Genomic DNA, 24,904 nt, shown 5'->3' on the forward strand with positions numbered 1-24,904 from the left:
TGTCCATGGGGTCGCTGTGAGTTGGTTCCGACTCAATGGCACCTGACAACAACAGTATTTACTAAAAACTTACACTTTTCTTGTGTACTTCTAGTAACACTTCTAGCAGCAACTTTTGCCTAGTTCACCTATATTTGGTGTTATATTTCCCACCACTAGAAATAACAAGTGTCTACTAGTCCTGGTGTGGCGCTGTGGGTTAATGCGCTGGACTGCAAAGTCGGTTTGAACCACAAGGTTGGCAGTTCAAACCCACCAGCATCTCCTCAGAAACCCTGTACAGATAGGATTGTTAAAAATTGAAACTGACTGGATGGCACTTAATAACAACAACTACCTAAAGAGGGATCCACCCCGTACACACCTACTCCCGGTAAACACCAGTGATCGTTGGTCCCAACATGTCTACCTACTCTTGTCTTTTTATGTTAGTGAGGCCATACAGTGCTTGCCTAGTTTTGCTTGACTCTTTGTCTCAGCTTCGTGTCCTCCAGGTTCACCTGCATTATATTTTCAGAGCTCATCATTATTTTTTATGGCTGTACAGTGTCCCAGTGTTTAACCATTCATCCGTTGATAGGCACTTAAGTAGTTTCTTTTTGCTGTTGTGAATAGTGCTATAATGAATATTGGTGTATATTGTTGTGAAGTGCTGTTGTGTTGATTCCGACCCTTAGCAACTTTGTGTAGGGTTTCTGAGGAGCAGCTGGTGAGCTTGAACCACTGACCTTGCAGTTCAAGTGGCTTTGTAGTCTGGCGCATTAACCCACAGCACCACACCAGGACTTCAGTGAACACCGGTGTATATGTGCTAGAAAGTCTCTTGATTGGTTCTTTACCAATTAAATAATTTCTGTTATAACACTTTGTACAGGTACATGGCTGCATGGTCTCGTATGAACTCATTTTGTCAGACATTTTTTAGAAGATTTGACCACAATTCTTTTTGTTGTTGTTGTTGTTCATCATTTAGTAGCGATTTCCATACTTCCTCCGTTTCACAGTGTGCTGTCCTTTACCCAGGTTTAAAACACAACAAAGCAGTTAGATCAAGCGCTGCATGTGCTGTAGAAATTCACAAGTCATTGTGCACATTTTCTCCAATTTTCAAGTTGTCAAACTGTATATATATATACATATATGTATACACACACACACTAAGGACTTTGTCATTTTTATCTGTTGATAAATGTGTCTAAGTAGTCATAATACACACACACAAAGTACTCTGTCATTTTTATGTGTTGATAAACGTGTCTAAGTAGTCATGAGTATAACTCCTAGCAAGTGCTCAGTAAGTGTGTGTCGAGTAAATGAATGAATGTTTTAAGATTTCTACTTATGGATTCATTAGCATCATTTTATATAACTTGTATGAACTATGGTAATAGTTATAGATTCACATGGTTGTAAACCTGTTTCCCTGACACTCCGTACTTGCACCCAGTAATCCACTGCACACTCGCTTTAGAGGCCTCACCCATGGTTTCTTTGGATTATTTTGTGTTCTTATCTGCTCCCATGGACAGCACTGTATAGTCAGTGCCATATTACCTCTCCTGCATCAAAACCTTCTCTTAAGACTCACTGAAGGCCACAAACACCTGTTCTCATTCTCGGATGAGCTTTCTGCTCCCCGTCATTGGCACTAACACTCCCCAATATTTCTCTTTCTGAGCCTTTTTCAAACTGGTTAGCCCATGGTGTTGTCAAGCGCTGTCGAGTCAATTCCAACTCATAGCGACCCTGTATAGGACTCGTGAGGAGTGGTTGGTGGGTTTGAACCACTGATTCTGTGGTTGACAGTCCAGGGCTTATCCTGTAGCACCACACAAGGATGCCTTAGTTAATAATATGTTTGGATGCCCATCATGCATCTCTCTTCCTCTGCATATGGCATTCCATTGGTTACCCTTCCAGTGTGTGCACGTGACTTCTCCGTCTTATGATAGATAATGGGTTAGTAACTGTGACTCAGATGCTAAAAATGGCATGTGGGAGAATTTCATTGTTTGCAGGAGCCTTCTGGTGCCCTTTTTCCCAGCATCTTTCAAAAAGTTAGCATTGACCTCCCAAGTTGGTGACTGATCAAGTAACTTGGATCAGTCAGTAGCCAAACATTGACTGTTGATGAGTATTCTCAAGATTACTTGTAGCATCAGACACTTCCTGTAAAACTGGCATACCAAGAAGAAGGGGGTGTTCCGAATTCCCATGAATTGCTCCCCTAAACAGATTGACTTTAGCTCAGGAATCTTTTCTGTTTTACTCATTTTATAACATTGGGTACCTAGGAAACTGAGAGCTGTCTAATAATAGTAACGTATTTCTTCAGATTATTGATGGTTTGTCTAGAACATATTTTGTATCTAGTAGTACTTCAGAACATTAGTTGAACGATTAAAAGTTTTGAAACAGTATTTTGTGCCCAATGAATGAAGATCTGTACAGAGGCCATCTCCCTGCCAATAGCTGAAGTTCAGGAAAAGTTTGTCTCAAACTCCCTCGTGTCTGTTTCCAGAGAAATACCTCTTCCTGACAGGTTTGCTTGCTCTAAGAGACATTGCAGTACATGAAAGACAGAAGAGGGCTAAGCGTTGAAGACAACCACATGTATCTACTCATTACAATCTGACTCTCTGGCAAGACTTTGACTCAAGTGTTGGCTTTCATCACCGGATATGGTGGGTTTTGGCTTCCTTTTGTTCAGCCTTGTAACTCTAGCTGGATCTCTCCAGACAGTTGCAGAGGAAGTAAATATGAGCGATTACTGGGAAGGCTGGGTGTAACCAAGAACTTCGGATATAAACAGCAGAAGCACTGCTAGAAACAAAAGACACTTCTCACTCCACTGAAAACGTGTGTGGCTCTCTTTCCAGCCTAATAGGAACACCTTGCTTTGTGGGACAAGTGTTTCCAGGCTACATGACATAAATGTAAAGGGAGTTCCATGGGTCTGCCTTTTCTTCCAAGCTGACTTTGCTTAACGTGTACACTGTATGCACCGTACCTCTCTAGTACTCTAGGTGTCTGGGACCTGTGGAGTCTACCTAAAGAGAGAAACCAAAGACCCATATAGAGAAAACTACAAAATATGACTTCAAGAAACCAAAGGAGACCTGTGGTAATGAAAGAACAAGCTACATTCACTGATAGGGAGACATAACATTGTATTATTCAATTAAATATTTTCAACTGATTATTAAAAAAGAATAAATATTATTTAAAAAGAACAAAATCTCAAAATCAACTTCACAGCCACAGTAATCATAGCAGCCGGGTCCTAGAACAACAAAAGACACATAGATCAGTAGAATGGAACTGAGACTTAGCAGTAAATCCATTCACAAATGGCCAGCTGATTTTTGACAAAGAGCCAAAACACATTCAATGTGAAAGAGATAGTCTCTTCGACATAGGGTGCTGGCAAAACCGGAGATCCATTTTTTGAAGAATGAAACAAGACCTATATCCCATACTATTTATGAAAACGCACTCAATATGGATTAATGAAAAACTTACAAATGAAAGATTATCAATGAAAAAATAGGGACAAACTTTGGGGCTCTGATACATGACATGAATACACTACCAGACATAACTGAAAACATACAAAGAGCAGAAGACAAAATAGATGAGTAGGACCTCCTAGAAATTAGACACGTACATAAATAAAAAGATTTCATCAAAGGAAGAAGACACAAACCCACAGGGTAGAGTTGGTTTTGTTCTTGCAATGACATATCACAAAAGGGAGTAATCTCTAAAATGTATAGAAAACGTCAACACTCAACAAGAAAAAGCCAATCTAACAAATGGTCAGAGTACACAAACAGACACTTCACCATGGAAGAAATTAAGATGCCAACAAACATATGAATACGTGCTCGTGTTCTTTAGCCGTTAGAAGGATGCGAATCAGAACAACAATGAAATATCATCTCAGCCCAGTGCTAGAGAGGGTGTGGAGAGACTGGGACCCTCTTACACTACTGGTGGAACTGTAAAATGGTTCAACCACTGTGGAAAATGGAATGGCACTTCCTCCAAAAGTTGGAGATAGAAAATACATATGGCAGAGCAGTTCTTCTACATGGTATATATCCTCAGGAAATAAGAGCCAAGACACCAGTAGATCTCTGCACACTCATGTTCATCCCTGTACTGCTAACAATAGCAAGAAAATGAAGACAGCCTAAATTCTCATCTATGGAAGAATAGATAAACTTTGGTACATACACGCAATAAAATACCATGCAACACTGAAGAGTAATGATGTATCTGCGAAATGCCTCATGAAGCTAGAGGACATTATGCTGAGTGAAATTAGTCAGTCACGAAACAATGTATGAGACCACTTTTATAAAATGTCAAGAAAAGGTTTTTATGGTTACCAGAAGTGGGAGGGAAGAGAAAGTGTCCTGAATCATCTTGAACTGGGACACATTCAGTCAGTTGCCAATCCTGTCCTTTGCTAATAGCTCAGATTCCATATGAATGAAAATCTGAACAGAGGGTTTCGTAATCATCATCTTGATTTTTCTGCTGAAATTCAGATTATTAGCAGTGGGGGTACTGGTGTGTGTCTTCCTAGCACATCAGAATCTTTCACCAAGCACAGTCTCAGAACTGAACGAGAGTTCAGAGTATAAGATGCTAGCTTCTCATCTGTTCGTGTGAAAACTTGCTCTCAAGATCACATTTTGAAAAGAGACAAACTTAACAAGCATTCCTCTGATCAGAAATATCTGGTAGCTTCTGGTTCCCTCTAGAATAAATCTCAGATGCATTACCACATCTGTACTCAGGCCTCGGCATTGTATCTGGGCTATAAGAATCACTCTGAAAGTGTTTCAGTGGAACCTTATGTTGTGGCCTTTGCATTGTCTTAGTTGTGTGAGATTAAGACAGATTTATCTACCACACAGAATGATTCTGAAGGAGGAGGAAGTGTTTTGTAATCCACTTTATATCTCTTACGCAGCTTACTGATAGCAAGCCCAGTGTTCTTCACACATGAGTCTGACATGCTTAGCATGGCTGTCACTATGTATAGGAAGTGGTTGAAATGCTGATGCGTGCTCAGTGCGTGTGTGTGCAGTGTGTCCTCGGGTTAGTGGCGCTGATCATGAATGGGAGCGTCTGGCCCAGCTCACCACCTCTGCCTCCGGCACTGTGGGCAGCCTAACTGCTTTCCTCGAAACAGGCTTGCGTCTCTCTAACTACTGCACATTCATTTTTGTGCTGTTCATGTTTGTAAGAAGCCAGCAAGTAGGAGCTTACCTTTTATACTAGATCTCTGATCTGCCCCTTCTGAACCCTGGAGGACATCTCCCCAGTTCGGATGCTGCCCGGACCTCTGTTGTTGTTGTTATGTGCCGTGGAGTGTGTTCTGACTCATAGCGACCCTGCACAGGGTTTCTGAGGCTGTAAATTGTTATGGGAACAGAAAGCTTCATCTTTCTCCTGTGGAACAGCTGGTAGTTTCGAACTGCTGACCTTGCGGTTTGCAGCCCCATTCGTAACCACTACACTACCAGAGCTCTAGATGAGACCATTTTCAGTCTCTGCCTGCCTGATGTCCTGAGTGCCCCAGGCTCCTTTTCTCTCCCCATCTCATTTCATCTACACACATCTAGACTGACTTTCCTATCAGCACTGATCTGCCCATCCCTTGCTAGTAGGATTAGGGGTTCCACCCTTCCCCTACAACAAAGCTCTTATGCATTGTTTCCATATTGCCCAGGATCATTGTTTCCTCAGTTTATGCTTCTGTGCACCATGGGGATCTTTACATACCTGAAAACCCCCAATCTAGAGGATTCGAATTTGGTTCTGTAGAATACGTATTGAACCATAAGATTGGTTTGAACAGCAGGGTCAGCTGTTCAAATCCACCAGCTGTTGCTCAGAAACCATATACAGGGTTGCTATGAGTCAGAACCATCTCAATGGCTCTAAACAATGACAATAAGCTGAAGTGTAAGGAAAACTTCACAGCCAGTAGCTGACATATGCGTTTTTCTGTGGAGTCCATGACTTTGAAGGAGCCTAGAAGCTGTGAACTCCAAGTCTGGAGTCTTACCTGCTTTGCTCAGGCTTTTTCCCACGTGACTAGAACTCTGTCTCACTGTCTGTACCTCGTGAGCCACCCTGCCCCTCTTAATGCCTACCACATGCACCACCACCTTTGTGAAGCTTTTCCCAACTTCCTGAACCGGAATTTCATCTTCTTTCTAATAAACTGGGGGCTTTCTTACCTGTTTTGTGACTCTTAGTTATCTGTGTGCCCATTTTATCTCACAAGCAAATCAGTGATTCCAGACTCTGGGACACAGTTTGTGGGGTCATTTCACTGAGTCTGACAATCCTATAACCACATGTATGGCTATCACCCTGGGTGTGGAGGCAAATGTCACTCACTCACGTCATTTTAGTTCAATTAAAAAGGGGCCTTTGTGCTTTTAAACTGTGGGACCCACCACGCAGACTGTAGTCTGGATCCCATGTAATCTTTCTGTCTAATGCTGTATGTGTACACTGTTTGTTGCCTGGGGTGGATGTTCCATAAAAGACTTCTTGGTGAGAAAGTATGGTTTTGCCCAGAACCTTAATGTTTTGAATACAGGTTTTAATTGCAAATATTTGCAAATCAAGCCTGATTCTGAAGAGAGTGCTGATGGAAACTGGGCGTTAGCTCCTGGTTTGCTTAACTTTCCTTTCTTACAGTCTGCTTAGACGCAGTGAGCCTTTTCAGCATACTATTGATCACTAACTATTGATGTTGGAAAACACCCAACCCCATGGCCACCGAGTGGATCTCAGCTCACAGTAACTCAACGGAACAGCCCCATCAGTTTCCAAGGCTGCAAATAGTCATCATGGGCGTGGGCAGCCACATCTCACATATCCCCTCCCACCCCCCCACCCCCGGAAACTGCTGACTTGCAGCTGCCAAGTTTTAGGTTAACAGCCAAGAGCCTAAGCCTGCCCCAGCAGGGGCGCCTCTTGAAGACAGGGGCTTTTAGAAATTCACAAAGCTTAAAAAAAACAACAGAAAAAAAAAAAGCCCTTCCCCCCTCCATTACAGTGTAATTTTGAGCTTCTAACCATTGATAATCCCCACTGGTCTATATTTTAGAAATCTGATCCAGTATTTCCTAACTATTTGTCTAAAATAAACAATGCCTCTGTTTCCCAAAACTCTTCCCCAGAAATGTTACCTGCATCTTGCAAGATGCATTCAGTTTACTAATCACTATTGAAAATAGAGACGCCGGCGGATTAAGGACCGAACTCTGAACTGGAACCCAGAGAACCCGGCTTCTCGGTTTGATTTATTTGGCTTTTCAATTGCTATCAAGTCACTTCCGGCTCATGACAGCCCCCACGTTTGTTCGAGTAGAACTTGATTCCAGGTTTTCAGTGACTGATTCTGTGAAAGGAGACTGCAGGACCTTGCTTTTGAGATGCCTCTGGATAAGACTCCAGCCTCCACCTCTTTGGTTACCCAACTGATATATGGCTCTTTATATGACCCCAGGGACTCTGCTAATAAATAGGATATGATTGTTGAAGAGTGGCTTCACCCGATTTGGTCTCTGTTTTCTATAAGTCTAGTAAACTGAGGCAAAGTAATGATTCTAAAGGCTCTTCCAACCTTTTTTTGTGGTTGTTTTTTTTTGTTTTTTTTTTTAAATAAAATCACTGAACACAATGCATTAAACGTTTACATAATAAGCATGTCCCATGAGCATGGCCACATTTACTACTCGTTAGAGTCCCATGGAATGAAAGATGTGTTTCTGTTCTCCAGAAGTTTCCAGTCTCTCAAGCAGATGAAGGTCCCAGTACAGTACGGTCTCTCCACAGCACCAAATTTTCAGTAAATCTAATTCTTCATCTCTAAAATGGCAACGTGCCTCCCTACAGAACCCTACAAAGCTTAAATCTGTGTCACAGTGCTAAATAAGCACACAGTCTGGTCACAAAAGGCCACAGAATGTATGATTCCATGTATGTGAAATGGCCAGAAAACGCAAATTCCTGCAGACACAAAGGGCCGAGGCCTGGGCTTGGTGTCAGGTACGGGGCTTCTGTCTGAGGTGATGAAAATGTAACATCAGAGTAAAAAAGAGTGTGAGGGAAAAAAACAATCAAAGAAGTAAGGAAATAATTAGCCCAGAGCACTAATGAACTGTGTGAACCCCAGCCTCCACAACCCTGAGACCAGATGAGGGGGCGCTGGAATCATGAGTTAAACCCTAGCTAGAGTAGCAGAAAAATGTGAAACAAAACTAAAACTAATAAAAAGACCAGACTTGGTCGTCTGATAGAGAAGACTGGTGGAACTTCCGAGATTATGGCCCTTAGACACCCTTCAAGCCAGGAACTGGTTTCACTTCCGGGTCTCAACTGTAAGTTACACACAGACAGTTCTCTGAGGTGAACAGACTCCGTAGAGCAATCAGCCATGCTAGATCAAAAAGGTGTGGTGGTGTGTTGTTGTTGTTGTTAAGTGCCTTTGAGTTGATTCCGACCCATACTGACCCTGTATAGGGTTTCCAAGGAGCAGCTGGTGAGCTTGAACCACTGACCTTGCAGTTCATATGACTTTGCAGTCTGATGCATTAGCCCACAGCACCACACCTAAGCTCTTTTTTTTTTTTTTTTAGTTTCTTAAGGTGGTAGCTTAGAATGTTGATTTTAAACCTTATTACATAGGTATTAAGTGCTATAAATTTTACTCCAAACAACACAAAACGTGTCCAACACAAATTTATGTGAGTATTTTTTGCTTTCATTTTTATTCAGTTCAAATTATTTTTTAGTTTTTCTTAAGATTTCTTTAATGCATAGGCTCTTTCAGTTTTGTTTTGTGTGTGTGTGTGTGTGTGTTTTTTTTTTAATTAACTGCTTGGGGATTTTCCAAGTACATTTTTAATTTTGATTTCTAATTTAATATTGCTTGGTTAGAGAAGGTGCTTTGTATAATTTTAATCGTATTAAGTTTGAGAGTTGCTTTATGCTACAAAATGTGGTCTTTTTTGGTACATATTCTGTGTGTACTTGAAAAGAATGTGTGCTCTGTGGTTGGGTATTGTGTTCTGTTGGGTGTCACTTAAGTGGTAATATTATCATTATCACCCCAAGTAGTTAATTTAAAAAAAAAAAAAAATCGAAAGAATTTAAGAAAAACTAAAATGTCACCTAACTTGACTTGAGTGACACCCAACAGAACACAATGCCCAACCACAGAAAGCACATTATTTTCAAGGTTGGTTTTTTTTGTGTGTGTTTTTTTTTATATCCTTGTTCTATCGGTTCTCAAGAAAGGAATCTTGAAATCTCCAGTAGTAATTTTTTCAATTCTAATATTTTAAAGTTAATGAAAGTAGAGGGTTATAATGTTTAGTTTATCTGGAAGTTGTCGGGTAGATTTCAAAAAAAAAGAAGTTATTTTAAGGGATAGATGTATTCTTTAATCTGTTATGGATTCACACACTTGGGCTCAAGTCCTAGTTCAACTATGTGTCCTCTCAGCAACCATTTGGAGCCTGGTCTCATAAAAAGGATCATGTAATCTGCATGATGCTATCTGTATGACGCTTTTACTGAATTTAAGTGAGATGTATGCAGACGTATTAACGTGACTGTAGCTATTCTAATATTGCTTTTATATTGTTATTTTAAAAAAAAAAAAAAAACCTTGGTGGAAAGTTAATGTTTTCGTATTTGTTCAATTTTTATTCTACTCTTACCGTGACTTTGTATACCCTTTTTCTGTTGCTTTTAAATAACCTAACGTTTATCAGCATTCTTTTCAGAGCCTTAATAGAGCACAGGTTGCCTTGATTTCTTGTAAACACATTTTGTTCTACACATCGTTGTTGTCACTTGACAATGGAAGTATTAAAGCTAAAACAAAAGTCTTGGTACAGTGGGTATACTTGCAAACCCAAAATGAAATCCGACCCATCACTGTTGGGTCAGTTACCACTCATAGCAAAGCTGTGGGACAGAGTAGAGAACGGCTTTTCCGACTATAAATCATTTAAGGAAGCCAGCTGCCTCATCTTTCTACCCTAGCGTGGCTGAAAGCTTGCAGTTAGCAGCTGAGAGCTGAATCACCGAGAACAACCAGAGTTGCGTTATTGTTGTGTGTCATTGAATTGGTTCCAACTCATAGTGACCCTGTATAGGATTTCCAAGGAATAACTGGTGAGCTTGAACCACTGACCTTGTGGTTCAAACTGACCTTGCAGTCCAGCGCATTAGCCCACTTATATACAGATAAATCAGATAGCATTGCTGTAAAATCATAGGACCCTTTATTAAACAAAAATACCAAAATGAGATGCTGTTGTTTTTCTATATATCCTCCCACTAGGTCTGTGCACTTCTAAAGGTGGTGTTTCCCTATCTCTAACTCGGACCTTTGAAGGATAAGCAGTGGACCATAAGGTCGGTTTGAACAGCAAGGTCTGCAGTTCAAACTCACTAGCTCTACCTCAGACACCCTATACAGGGCTGCTGTGAGTTGGAACCGACTCAACAGCACTAAACAACAAAACTCTGAACCAAAGAGTTCTGCGCTCTTCCCTTTACTCCCCATCAAAATGACAATTTTGACATCCTTTTGTTGTTAAGTGCCATTGAGTCGATTCCGAACCATCGTGACCCTGTATAGGGTTTCCAAGGAGCAGCTGGTAAGCTTGAACCACTGACTTTGCAGTTTAAACGGCTTTGCAGTGTGACACATTATCCCACAGCGCCACACCAGGACTCCTTGACATCCTTAGGGGACTGAAATTCTGTTCCTTTTCAGTGTTCTTTGGGTCTGGGGAGTAAAAAGAAGCTCCCATGTGCATGACCAGGGCTGTAGAATGGATGGGGTAAGGCTTCCCAGTGTAATTCCCACAGGACAGCCCTCACTACCCTGGAAGAGTGAGCTAGTAGATGGTTGGGATGGGAACAGTTCCCGCAATACAACTTTCCTGGCTTTTTATCACCAAAGAAGTTTTCAGTTTTCCTAAAACTTCTTCATAATAAGTCCACGTGCATGGTTATCTTGTGTCCTTAAAAAAAAAAAATCTGTCAAGATTACTCCTTTGAAATCCTAACAAATAGTCACTGTGATCTTTTGAGCTGACCTCTCTGCCTGGAATTAACAGCCCCAGGAGACCCTCTTAGAAGCCACTGTTTTGACTGTACCCTACTTGGTGTGTGGCGCTGTGGGTTAATGCGGCAGACTGCAAAGCCGTGTGAGCTGCAAGGTCAGCAGTTCAAGCTCACCAGCTGCTTCTCGGAAACCCTATACAGGGTCGCTGTGGGTCTGAATCGACTCGACGACACTCAACAACAACAAGGTAACCTAAAAGGAGCTCTGGTAGCGTAGTGGTTACGAGTTGGGCTGCTAATCTCAAGGCCACAGCAGTTTGAAACTACCAGCTATTCCACAGGAGAGAAAGATGACGCTTTCTGCTCCCGTAAAGATATACCTCCCCGGAAACCCTCTGTAGGGTTGCTGTGGGTCGGAACCGAGTCCACAGCACACCACCACCACGGTACCCTAAAAAGACTAAGACAAATGTGTTACTGACAGAACTTGTCTGCAGCCGTCCACTGATTGCAGGAACATGTTTAAATGTCTTGTTTGGAATAAACCCATGAACACAAAAAAAGTGGAACCCTAGTAGCAGTACTTTTTGACTTGCCTTTGCTTATATACTTGGAGCAGCTCCAAAATGATCGCACATGGCGTCACTGAAACAAAGTCTGTTCTTCTTTGCCTTTAGATAAACCAAGAAAGCTGGTGTACAATCGAACCGTGCTCAAAACCGACGTCTCTTTTGGCTTCCAAGCAGAATCCAGGTAAGCTGAGGTTTTCCAACTTCCACTATACTTAAAAAATTAACTTTAAAAATGACATTTCCTTGAACCCAAAAAGAAGGAAGACACCAAACCCTTGGTTGTAGAGTCGATTCAGACTCCGGGGCCCCGCACAGCGGAAGCGGCCCCAAGTGTTTTCCATGGTACAGTCCTTACAGAACCAGACTGTCTGCCACATAGTCCTCCCAATATGCAGGTGTGTGCTTCAACACTGCACCACCACAGCGCCGGATCGAGTCAGGTGGTTGTTAAAGTGCCATCCAGGTGGTTCTGACTCATAGTGACCCTGGATAGGGTTTCCAAGTAACTAGTGGGTTTGAACCACCGACCTTGTGGGTCACAGTGCAGTGCTGGTCCCAAGGCACCACACCAGGACTCTTCCTCGAGTCCTAGCTCCACTCTCATAGCTCGTTACTGTACATGGAGAGCTGTTCTTTCTTAGATGGTTTGCAGTTCATCACATGTTGAGTTTGTAGGCATTTTGTCTCAGAATTGAAAGGGTGAGCATATATCATCACCTAAATTTCCTTTTTACTGGTAGAAGATTTCACATTCTTTTCACCTGTGATTTATTTATTCATCTGTGAAGGCATCTGTTCTGTGCATATCTATGTAGAATATATAGGTCTTTTAATCTGGTAAAACTATAAAAGTATTTTATTAGTTACTAAAGCCCTGCTACTCAGTCTGGGCTGTACACTGGAATGATCTGAGGAGCTTTAAAGTTTATTCTTAGGTTTTGAGTCCATTGTGTTTGCCACTGTGTCAGTCCATCCTGTTGGGGTCACCCTCATTTTAATTGAGCCCCGTTTTACCAAGCGTGATGTCCTTCTCCAGTGACTGCCCCTCCTGGTTGCTCCTGAAACGTGGCCAAAGTCTGAGAGACAAAGTCCTTGTTCCTGAGGAACGTTCTGGCTGTGCTTCTTCTAAGGCGGATTTGTTTGCTCCTCTGGAACTCCGTGGTCCTTTCAGTGTTCTTTGCCAATATCGTCATTCAAATGCATCGAATCTTCTATGATTCTTTCTGTTCATTGTTCAACTTTCACATGCCTATGAGGTGATTAAAAACACATGGTCAGCTTCTCCTTCATCCACAAATTGACTTCTTTGCTCTTGAACACTTATTATAGAGGTCTGTGAAGCAGGCTGGCCTAATGCAATCCGCTGTTCCAATTCCTGACTGCTGCTTCTATGAGCATTGATTGTGGATCCCAGCAAAATGAAGTCTGTGACCACTTCAGTCTTTCCTCTCCATTTATCACCATGTTCTCTCATTTTCTTTACATTGAGATAGATGCAGTCCATTCTGAAGGCTGTAGTCTTTGATCTTCATCAGTATTACTAGGTTCCCTCATTTGAGGGATGGGGAAGCGGGGTGCTGTAAGGATGATGCAAGTTGTAATTTTAAGTCTTTGTCTTTGATCACAGCTGCTCAGTGAACACACTGGTAACTTGCATTCTGGGTTTTTGAGTCATTTATACCTAATTCTGTTTACCATTCTAGTGTTTACTGACATGCTTTAAAAATTGCTGACTTCTTTTCATTTGCTGGTCTTTTTAGAAACCGTTTAACTGTGTTGTTGTTAGATGCTGTTAAGCCGGTTCCGACTGCTAGGAACCCAGTGTACAACAGAACGAAACACTGCCTGGTCCTGGCACCATCCTCACAATGGGTAAGCTTCGGTCCATTGTTGGTGCCACTGTACCAACCCATCTAGTTGCCGGGGGCTCTTCCTTTTTTTCACTGATCCTCAACTTTGCTACACATGATGTTCTTCTCCAGGGACTGATCCCTCCTAACAACATGTCCAAAGTATGAGAGACAAAGTCTCACCATCCTAGCTTCTGAGGAGCATTTTGGCAGTACTTCTTCCAACACAGATTTGTTTGTTCTTCTGGTCGTCCATGGTACTTCTATTATTCTACAACACCGTAATTCAGATGTATCAATCTTCTCTGGTCTTCCTTATTTATTGTTCAACTTTCACCTGTATATGAGGCTATTAGAAATATCATGGTTTGGGTCAGGCACACCTTAGTCCTCAAACTGACATCTTTGTTACTAAAAAATTTACAGTGGTCTTTTGCAACAGATTTGCCTAATGTAATACATTGATTGATTTCATGAGTGCTGCTTCCATGAGTATTGATTGTGGACCTAAGCAAGATGAAATCTTTGTGAATGTCAGTCTTTCTCAGTTTATCATGGTATTTATTGGTCCAGTTGGGAGGATTTTTGCTTTTTCTTTTTACATTAAGGTGCAATCCATCCTAAAGGCTGAAGTCTTTGATCTTCATCAATAAGTATTGCAAGTCCTGTTCCCTTTCCACAAGCAAGGTTGTGTCTTCCATATATCATAGGTTGTCAATGAGCCTTTGTTCAATACTAATGATGTGTTCTTCTTTATGTAGCCCAGCTTCTTGGATTATTTGCTCTGCCTACAGATTAAATGTTTGCTAAGTTCTGTCGATTTGGTTCCAACTCATAGCGACCCTGTATAGGGTTTCAGAGGTGTAGCTGGTGGATTGAATTGCTGACCTTGTGGTTCACAGTCCAGTGCAGATACACAGCGTCACAAATAGATATGGTGAAAGAATACAACCCTGCTTCCCACCTTTCCTGATTTTAAACCTGGTGTTGCACTGTAGACTCAGCACTGGACTGTGAACTACAAGGTCAGCAGTTCAAATCCACTAGCTGCTCCTTGGGAACTTTACACAGGGCACTTACCAGCAGGTATCCCATTGTTCTGTTCTAGTGACGATTATCTTGGTCTTTATAAAGGCTCCTCATGAGCACAATGAAGTGTTTTAGAATTCTTATTCTTCACAATGTGATCCATAAGTTGATTATGATCCACACAGTCAAATGCCTTTGCAGAGTTAATAAAGCACAAGTAAACATCTTTCTCGTATTCTCTGCTTTCAGCCAAAATCCATCTGACTTCAACAGTGATATCCCTCGTTCCATGTCCTCTTCTGAATCTAGCTTGAATTTCAGGCATCTGCCTGTCAATGTACTGCTCCAACCATTTTTGCATTATCTTCAGCAAAATTTTACTTGCATGTCATCTCAATGATATTGTTAGATGATGTCTGCATTCTGTTGCGTCTCCTTTCATTGGAAAGGGTAGTTTCCAATCAGTTGACCAGGTAGCTGACTTCCAAATTGCTGAGCCTCTAGTGCTTCTTCAGTTGGTTGTAACGTTAGAATTTGTTTGTATTCCTTCAATTTCTGAAGCCATGTTTTTCACCAAAGTCTTCAGTGTAGCTTGGACTTCTTCAGTTCCATAAGTTCTTGATTGTATCTTGAAATGATTGACCATCCCACCCCCTCTTTTTTTTTTTTTTTTTTTTTTTTTTGGTACAGTGATTCTTGTGTATTCATTCTATTCATTCTATTTTGGATGCTTCTTACAACATTCAGTATTTTGCCCATAAAATTCTTCAGTAATGCAACTGGAGGCTTGAATTTCTTTCTTCAGTTCTTTCAACGTCAAAAACGCCGAGCATGTTCTTCCCTTTTGCTTTTCTAATTCCAAGTCTTTGCATTTGTAAACTATTATAATGATATTCCATTTCATTATACTTTATTTTCTTGAGCTGCTTTTTGAAATTTTTGTTCAACACTTGTTAGCTTCTCTATGTCCAAGAGCAAGTTTCAGAGTCTTTTCTGACATCCATCCACTTTGGTCTTTTTTCCTTTCTTTCTTTCCAGTCTTTTTAATGACCTTTTGCTTTCTTCATGTATGATATCATTCCACAATTTTTCTGGTCTTCTGTTATTAGTGTGTAGAATGCATGAAATCTGTTCTTAAGATTGTCTCTAGCATCAAGTGAGATACGCTCAGGGTCATATTTTGGCTCTCATGGACTTGTTTACTTTTCTTCAGCTTCAGCCTGAACTTGCATATGAGCCACAGTCTGCCCCTGGCCTTTTGTGGCTGATGATGTGGAGCTTCTCCATGTCCCTTCCCACAGATGTGGTCAATTTGTATATTTCATATGGTGAGGTCTACTGCATAGTTGTTTTTTCCACATGTATAGTTTGCCCCTTATATTGTTGTGAAAACATATCTGAAATGAATAAATCACTAGTCTTGCAAAAATCTATCATGCAGTATCCAGCATCGTTTCTATTATTCAGGCCATATTTTCCAACTATAGATCCTTCCACTTTGTTTCCAACTTTTACTCATTAAAAGTTAATCAAGGAATCCTGATTGCATGTTTTATCAATTCAGACTGAGTAAGTTGGCCGAATTTTTCAGTTTCATTATCACTGGCTTCAGTGGTAAGTGCATAAATTTGAATAATAGTTGTATTAATAGGTCTCCCTTGTAGGCATATGGATATTATCCTTCACAGAGACAGCATTGTACTTCAAGATACATTTTTAAATGCTCTTTTTGACAATGAATGCTACCCCATTCCTCTTCAGTTTGCCATTCCCGGCACAATAAGTCATGTGACTGGTCAATTCAGAATGGTCACTGTCAATCCATTTCTGCTCATTAATGCCTAGGATATCCCATTTCAATTAGGACAACTTCCAACTTTCCTACTTTCATGTCCCTCGTCCTGATTATTTATGGATGTTTACAGCTATTTCTCATCATTTTTAATTGCTCCCCAGCAGCACATGAAGTGCCTGAGAAGTTTACTCCATCCACATCATCATGATCAGCTCAGCTCTACTTTGAGGAGGCAGCTCTTCCTCAGTTGTATTTTGAGCACTTTCCAACCTGAGCAGCCCACCTTTGGGCACTATGTATGACTTTGTTCCACTGCTGTTTATGGGTTTTCAGATGCTAACCATTAGGAAGTAGTTCACTTGTCCTTTTTCCTCATCAGTTTTGGTTCAAGCTCAGCTGAAACGTGTCCACCGTGGATGATCGTGCGCCCATGTAAAATAGCACCGGCATAGCCTCCAGCATCATAGCAACACACAGCCACCATGGTGTGACAAACTCACAGACACGTGGTAGAGTCTAGCTACAGATGTTTACACACCTAGGTCAAATCTCTAAGAATCCTTGATTGTACAGTGGTTAAAATACTCAGCTGCTAACCAAAAGGGTGGCAGTCTGAACCCACCAGTTTTTACTCAGGAGAAAGATATTGCAGTCTGCTACCATAAATAAATAGAAGCTGTTTACAAATGAATGGTGCCTGCTATTCCAAAGCTTAGTGGGTCAAACCCACCAGTGGCATTGTTGGAGGAAGCTTGGACAGTCTATTTCTGTAAAGATTCTATCCTTGGAAACCCCATGGGGTAGTTCTAATCAGTGCTTCAGGATGGGGTCATTGTGAGTCAGAATGTACTCCCCAGCATTGGGTTTGGTTTTTATTTTTGGTTCAAATGCTCTATTTCTAGATATTTTGTTTTGATTCTGAACTCTTTGACTTTATTACAAAGGAAAATAATAATGAACAATGTTTCTCACTCCCTCTTGTGAAAAGAGTGAACAGAGCACATTCTCATGCTGTAGTTGTGTTTGGCATCTCCAAATTTGATAAGATTGACCCTGTTTACAGATTTACGGGGCACATCTCTCCTTTCACCCTTAGGAATTCTCTACTTAAATATATCATTGCTGTGTTTGGGTTCCTTCAACTGTTGGGGGCTTTTTCTGATAGTGTAATTACTCCAACCACTCAAACAGTGAAACTTCTGGCACATACAAGTTAGATGGAGGTGCCTCAACATTTGAATATTCTAAGCAAATAGTTCCACATTTTGTAGTTTAATTTACTCATTTGAAGAAATGACTTCTGAACCCTCAGCATTTTCCCGGGGCATAATCTTGAACTTTGTAGACCCTCCATACCTCCACCTGGAAATACAAACAGTTTGACCTTCTTTCTGTGGTTCTTCTTAAACTATTCATCACCAAGATCCTGGGATTTCGATGTTAGGTGTTGTTGATTGTGAACCAACCTAAGTACTTGAAGTGTTGTAGATTTCTTCACAAACATGTGCCTAAAAAAGCAAAACAACATTAGTCCAAATAAGATAACATCTTTGAAAATCACGTTGTATATTCCGTAATGTTAAATCAATACGAGATCGGGTTATGATTAGCATCACTTATTAAAGCCCCAGTGAGTGCTGCTGTGTGTTTCCTTACCCTTCTATAACTAATGTGCACAGTCATGTGTCATTTTAAATCCAAATGGCTATGTTTGTTGTTGTTGTTAAGTGCTGTCAAGTCGTCTCCCATCCATGACGACCCTGTATAAGGTTTCTGATGAGCAGCTGGTGAGCCTGAACCCCTGACCTTGTGTTTCAAACCCTCTTTGCAGTCCAGTGCATTAACCCACAGTGCTACACCAAATGAATGTATGGTGGTAGTAGTGGTGGTGATATGCTGTGGAGTTGGTTCTGACTCATAGCGACCCTGTACAGGGTTTCCAAGGCTTTAAATCTTTACGGGAGCAGAAAGCTTCATCTTTCTCCCGCAGAACGGCTGGTAGTTTCAAACTGCTGACCATGAGGTTAGCAGCCTGCCTTGTAACCACTACGCTACCAGAGCATCTTAAAAAGTACACACTAGGTTCCGTACACAGAAGACAATAGACAGAGTTGTAAAACAGGGCTGGTTCCTATTACACCCATCTGTCAGGGCATTGTCTTCACGGGATACTTGTTGAAACACACATTGTGAGTTTATGGAGCTGTATCTTTATGAGGTACATTCATCAAATGCCTACTGTAGGTCGAGGGGCAGAGTTGAGGTAACACACCAAAATCCAAACCCAAAGCCATTGCCATTTATTCGATTACAGCTCGTAGTGATGCTGTGAGACAGCATCGTAGGGTTTCCCAAAGCTGCGCTCTTCTAGGTTAAGACCGCCACAGCTTTCTCCCATGAAGCAGGTGGTGGGTTCCACGTACTTATTCACTATACCCCCAGGGCTCGCTTTAGGGACATTAAGTATATATCCAGAACACAGAATACAGTGTGTATATATCCTATCTAAAACAGTTAGGAAGCATATGTACATAATGTGTTCTGCTCTGACAGAAATACCACCAGTGAATGACTTTAACAAAGAGAAAATCCTTCTGTCACACTTTAGGAGGCTAGTCCAGAGTCAGAGGGCTGGCTCTAGAGGAAGACTTCCCGTTTGTCAGCTCTGGAGGAGAGGTCCTCGTCTACTTTCAGCATCTGTGGGCCCAGCAGTCCTTGGATGTCTCCATGTGTCTTGGCATCGATCTTTCTCTGGATCTGGGCGCTTCCCAATACAAAGACCCCAGGTCCAAAGAACAGACTCCCCTTCCGGCTCACGTCTTTGTGGTGGTAGTAGACCCCTTTGTTCTCTACTCACTTCTCTCTCCTTTTAAGTAAAGGGTGTTGCAGGCTACACCCCAGGGAAACGCCCGTAATATGATCAGGGCTCTGATAGGATTTTGGGTGGTTAGATCACATCATGGGAAATCATCACATAACTACAAAACCACTGAGAATTATGGTTCGGCCAAGCTGGCACATCTTAAGGGGACACAGATCTATCCATAACAAGATGGTACTTATTGTCCCATTTCACTGACATGGAAATTGAGTCTCATGCCCACTGCTGCTGTGTTGATTCCAACTCATAACAACCTTACGAGGACAGAGAAGAACTGTCCATAGGATTTCTGAGGGTGTAAATCTTTCATAGACATAGCAGCCTCATCTTTCTCCTGAAACACAGGTTTGATGCCAGCTTTTTGGTTGGCAGCCCAGCACTTCACCCGCTGCACCAACAGGCTCCTTAAACTGATGCTTCTTGTTGTTGTTGTTGTTGTTGTTATGTGCTATGGTGTCGTTTCCGACTCATAGCGACCCTGCACAGGGTTTCCAAGGCTGTAAATCTTTACAGGAGCAGAAAGTCTCATCTTTCTCCCATGGAACAGCAGGTAGTTTCGAACTGCTGATCCTGAGGTTAGCAGCCCTATTCATAACCACTGCGCTACCAGAGCGCCTTAAAGTCCTGGTCGCAGTCAGGAAATGAAAGGGTGTATTGCATTAGGCATATATACTGCTAAAGACCTCCTTAAAGTATTAAAAAGCAAACACGTCAGTTTGAGGACTGTGGTGCATCTGACCCAAGTTATGATGTTTTCAGTCACCTCATGTACATGTGAAAGTTAGACCACCAATAAGGAAAGCCGCAAAAGAATTGAGTGTTTGAATTATGGTATTGGAGAAGAATATTAAAAGTACCATGGATGGCTAGAAGAACAAACACATCTTTCTTGGAAAAAATCCAGAATGTTCCTTAGAGACGAGAATGGTGAGACTTGATCTCTTGTACTCTGGCCATGTTCTCATAGGGACTGGTTCCCTGCTTGGTGGAGAGAGAGTCCGTGAAGGAGAGAAGACTCCAAATGCTGCCCCACTGGCAGAGGTGACACTGATGAGCTCAGATGTTACAGTCACTGTGGGGACTGCATAGGCCTGGGCGCTGTTCTCTTCTGTATGAGTCGGAACTGAGCCGACAGCACCCAACTACAGCAACAGAGTCCTCGTCACTCCCTGATCGTTTTTATGTACACTCATCCCCCATCCCACCCCAGTAGTCAGAACTGGTTTGCGGTCCCTTGTTAGTGCTGATTCAGATATAGTTTCCAGGTGAGGTATCCTACTGGGGAAGTCGCCATTAGAATCTATCTGAGCTGGTGTGTTTCCAGTCTGGACTTTAGATGTGGTTGTTCCCACTGCCAGCTGGACAGCTGGACATCTCAGCGTAGTTGCTTGGACAGCCCTTTCTTTTCTTAGCCAATCCCCCAGAAAGACCCCTCTTGCTGAATTGGCACATACTTTGTGAGATGTAACCCCACTCCAGAAAACCTAGGAATGCCACTCTTTCAAAGGTAGAACCATCACCCTTGAAACGACATTCTCAGATCGTTTGGACCAAGTCTGAAATGGACTAGTGTTTGAGGTTTTCGGTTTGGGTTTGTTTTTGTTTATTTTTAACTGAAAATGTGCTTAACTGTACTGTTTCTGATGAATCCATGAGCCCTGCTTTGCTTCCTGTGGCTGTTTGTTTGTGCGTCCATGGTGACGTTTTCCTATACTAATGTCTTTTCTTCCATAAGATTGCAGCCTCTCTCATCATGGGGACTCTCTTAGTGCCTACCGGGGTGCCTCACTTCATAGAAAAGGCAGTTTTAATAAGTTAAGTCACTCAGTGCTTCCTTGAACCTTCTTCCCCTAGCTATCCAGCTGGTCTGGAGCAAATAATTATCAATACACTAATTAACTGAGATAAGATCAATGTCTTCCCATGATCTCTCCAGACACACAGAGCACATGGGTTCCACATTATTGTCCCCAGAATCTGAGAATCATAAAGGATGGTTTCCGTCGCCTGCTTCCCACTGTTGACCTCTGCAGAGACACCTTTCTGGAAGCTCCGGACACAGTCCTTGTGGAGAAGGGCTCAGCTCATTCCTTAGGCTGGGGGCTGGGGCTTCCTGCAGCACCCACTCACTAGATGGGGTTCCGCCTTGTGGGACAAATCCCAAACATTGCTGTTTACCCTTCCTCATGTGATGGCTGTCCCTAGTCAATCACACTTCTTTGCGAACAGATGTATCTCATGTCTTTACACTGTTGGGGCCTATTGCCAGGCATACAGTTCTGTTTATCAGCGTTCTCATTTAAGTCTGTTCTCTACAAACACAGTTATTGGGTGTGGTCCCCATTTTGGCTTTGAATACTGCTTATTAATAGAGGTTAAAAATATTAGGGCTGTGTGTGCACATGCTTGCATTGGAAGGCCTGTAGTAACTCTTTCCTGGTATAGCACTAGGGTAAGCACTGAACTGCTAACCAAAAGGTTGGTGGTTCAAACCCCCCATCTGCTCCTCAGAACCCCGTCCAGGGTCACTGTGTGTTGGAACAGGCTCAAAGGCACTCACCGACAGTAGTAACTCGATCATCCCAGGACTGGGCTGTCAGAGCTGGAAGCTTCTAATCTGACCATGTGTCCTTTGTGTCTTCTCGATTTTAAAAAACAAAGGACCAGTTCCTGTGATGCCGAGAAATTACAATTTCATGTAATTTAAAGTATTGTCTGTTTCAGAATGTGAGAGCTTCCTGGATGCTGGCCTGGACGGAGAGTGTTCCTCCTCACAAGGGGGCCTTAACAGAGAATCTGGGAGTGACCCTGACCTCTTTCACTCAACCAGCGATGAAATGAGCAGCAGCATCTTCTCAAAGGTATCCTATTTGCCTCGATCTGTGTCTCTTTGCTCGCAGGCTCCGATCCAGCTAGCTTTCCAGGGCCTCGGTCAGGGTTCCCTTTGGGGGAAGGAAACTCCACATGGTCAGGGACTTCAAAGAAGGCATTGGCCAATCAGCTTGAGTTTTCTTCAGAATCGGGCCAAGTTCGGTGCAGGTTTTATAGCTTACCATGACACCTAGAGAAATAGAAGCTCCTTTCATGTGCATTAAGTCAGAAAGCAGTGAAGGTTTCCAGTGGGCAGGTAGGAACCACAGCTCAGACTATATGATGTCATGTGTATAAACGAACCATGGAGTCATCTCTGATTAATGCTTGTGGGCCTGAAGCTCCCTGCTGAGCCTGGCGATATCATCTCTTCTCATCTAGCCTGCCTAATTGGAACTTTCTAGATCTCTGCTAGGGAGCATTTATGGCTCTCTCCCTGGTGACTAGCCCATCCATGTGAGTCACCTCATATGAGGTAGGAGGCAGAGATGGGGATGGAGGGCAGTTTGCTTTCTTTGCTTGTGTTTGTATCTACTTGCAGTGAATTGTTTTGTGAATAGAGTTTTCCCACAGCAGAGACGGCACCTACTATATTCAGCTATAACCACAAACAGTCTTTTTAATACTAAAAGAGGTGGCAGTTAAAGGGCAGAAGCGTTGTGTTTGCTGTGAAAAAAGACTCTTCTGTTTTGTGGGGACGTTGGAGAAGGTACTGAGAACAGTCATGTTGGTGTCCACGACAGTGTGATGCTACTATGGTAAAGTTCCGGAATTCTGGTCTGGAATGAATTCAGTCTCTCTTCCTTTCATATTGCCCAGGGCTGGCTTGCTCCTTCCCATTGCCCACCTGCAGCGCTTTTTCACCTTCTCCTGTTTCCTGTCTTTATCTCCCAGAGGAGCCCTGCAGGTGCAGTGGTGAAAGCGCTTGACGTGAACCCAAAGGTCAGCAGTTCCAACCCACTAGCCTTTCTCTGGAGAAAAGTTGCAGTCTGCTTCCATAAAGGTTGTTGTTGTTGTTGTTGTTGTTAAGTGCCTTATCACTCTGACTCGGAACCAGAGCGACCCTGTTTAGGGTTACTGAGGATCGGCTGGTGAGCTGGAACTTCCGACGTTGTGGTTTGAACTGACTTTACAGTTTACTGCATTAACCCACAGCACCACACCAGGACTCCTCCATGAAGATTACAACCATGGAAATCCCATAAGACAATTCTACTCTGTACATTCAGGGGGAAAACCCACAGGGAATAGAAGCAGATGCTGTAGAATGATGATGCAGGGAGGGCATTGTAATTGGAATGTAACGAAATACACTAGGATGAGTGTAAAACCATTGTTCTCCCATGTGAACTGTCACTCAATTCACAATAAAAACTTTTACAAAAAAGACAGTTCTACTCAGTCCTTGAGCAAGACTAAAGTCAACATCACCTCACTGGCAGTGGAGTTTTGGCCACGGTTGTGTGCCAGCGATTCGGTTCCGACTCATAGCAGTCCTGTATAGGGTTTTCAAGGCTGTTAATCTTTACAAAAGTAGAAACTCTCAAATTTCTCCTGCTGAGCAAATGGTAGATTTGAACTGCTGACCTTGAAGTTAGTAGTCCAGCTTGTAATCCACTGTGTGACCAGAGCTTCTTTATTATCTTGTGGGGGTGGTGTGCCCTGGAGTTGGTTCTAACTCATAGCCACCCTGTATAAGGCTTCTGAGGCTTTAAAATCGTTATGGGAGCAGAAAGCCTCATCTTATCTTGCAGAACAGATGCCAGTTTCGAACTGCTGACCTTGAGGTTAAAGCAGGCTGACTTGTAACTACTATGCTACCAGAGCTCCTTTTATTATCTTGTCGTGGTTCATTAAAAAATTTTTGATGAAACTTCAGGATTTCGATCATTGTTACTTAAAAAGGATTTTGTTTAATATCCACATATTGGGAAGGTATGCCCTTATCTGACATTATTTAGAAAAAATGAAAACAATACCATGTTCTTTAATGTCAGAATTTGGGTAATTTACAGTATCACTCTGAGATTTGCATTGTGAAACCCCACGGGGAATACCATTCTGAAGGTAGATGTCTCTAAAAACATAACACTTTTGTTTGAGTGAAGCAGATTAGATCATATTTCCAAGTTCCAGCTTTAAAATCGGATCGTTGATAGTCCTTGAAACCAAGTCATGTGTACGTGGTGGGATTTGTTGCTGTAAATGTTTCACTATACATTTGGTTAAGTGATAATTCTTCATTAAAAAATACTTGCTCACTACTTCCTACGTACATGATCGTTTGTCCCTGGATGAAACCCATCTCTGCAAACAGTATTTCTAGTTCCTGAAATGACTGGTTCTTCTAAAGGGAATTAGAATTTCCTATACTTTACCTTGTTATTCAGTCTTCCAAAAACATCTAGGAGATTTTTCACAAGAGTGGCCTATACAAGATTGATAATTCTTTCAGGGTGACGAGACAGAAACAACTTTTAAAATTTGAAATACGCTCCCTCAAATAAACTTCTGAGAAACGGAACAAACCCAGAAACAGTGGATTCACGTTTAAGTTTTCATGCGCACAAAACGTCTAATTGGCCTAGGAAGACACTAAAAAGGTTTTCCTCTTACTGTTTCAACTCTAGCAAAGTTACTTGTGACCATGAGAGACTTTGTAATAAATGTTTTCCCCTGGCTTTGATAAACCAAAGGATGTATATAGGAAAGGGAAAGGAGAAACAAACTAATATTTTAAATTGATTTTTTATATTCTGTCCACTGAACTGAATTTTTTTTACCT

The 24,904-nt window shown here is 42.0% G+C and overlaps 1 protein-coding gene across 1 annotated transcript in view; it reads left to right on the top strand.

Annotated features, from left to right (window-relative positions):
• Positions 1-24,904, top strand: part of AKAP13 (A kinase (PRKA) anchor protein 13) — a 153,650-nt gene that overhangs the window by 18,294 nt on the left and 110,452 nt on the right. Inside the window, exons 2-3 of the mRNA XM_006867115.1 lie at positions 11,799-11,874; positions 21,973-22,109. Of these exons, the coding sequence (XP_006867177.1) occupies positions 11,799-11,874; positions 21,973-22,109 (213 nt within the window). The remainder of the gene's footprint in view (positions 1-11,798; positions 11,875-21,972; positions 22,110-24,904) is intronic.

Source organism: Chrysochloris asiatica, unplaced genomic scaffold, assembly GCF_000296735.1.
Source record: "Chrysochloris asiatica unplaced genomic scaffold, ChrAsi1.0 scaffold00101, whole genome shotgun sequence".
In the NCBI taxonomy this organism is placed as follows: Eukaryota; Metazoa; Chordata; class Mammalia; order Afrosoricida; family Chrysochloridae; genus Chrysochloris; species Chrysochloris asiatica.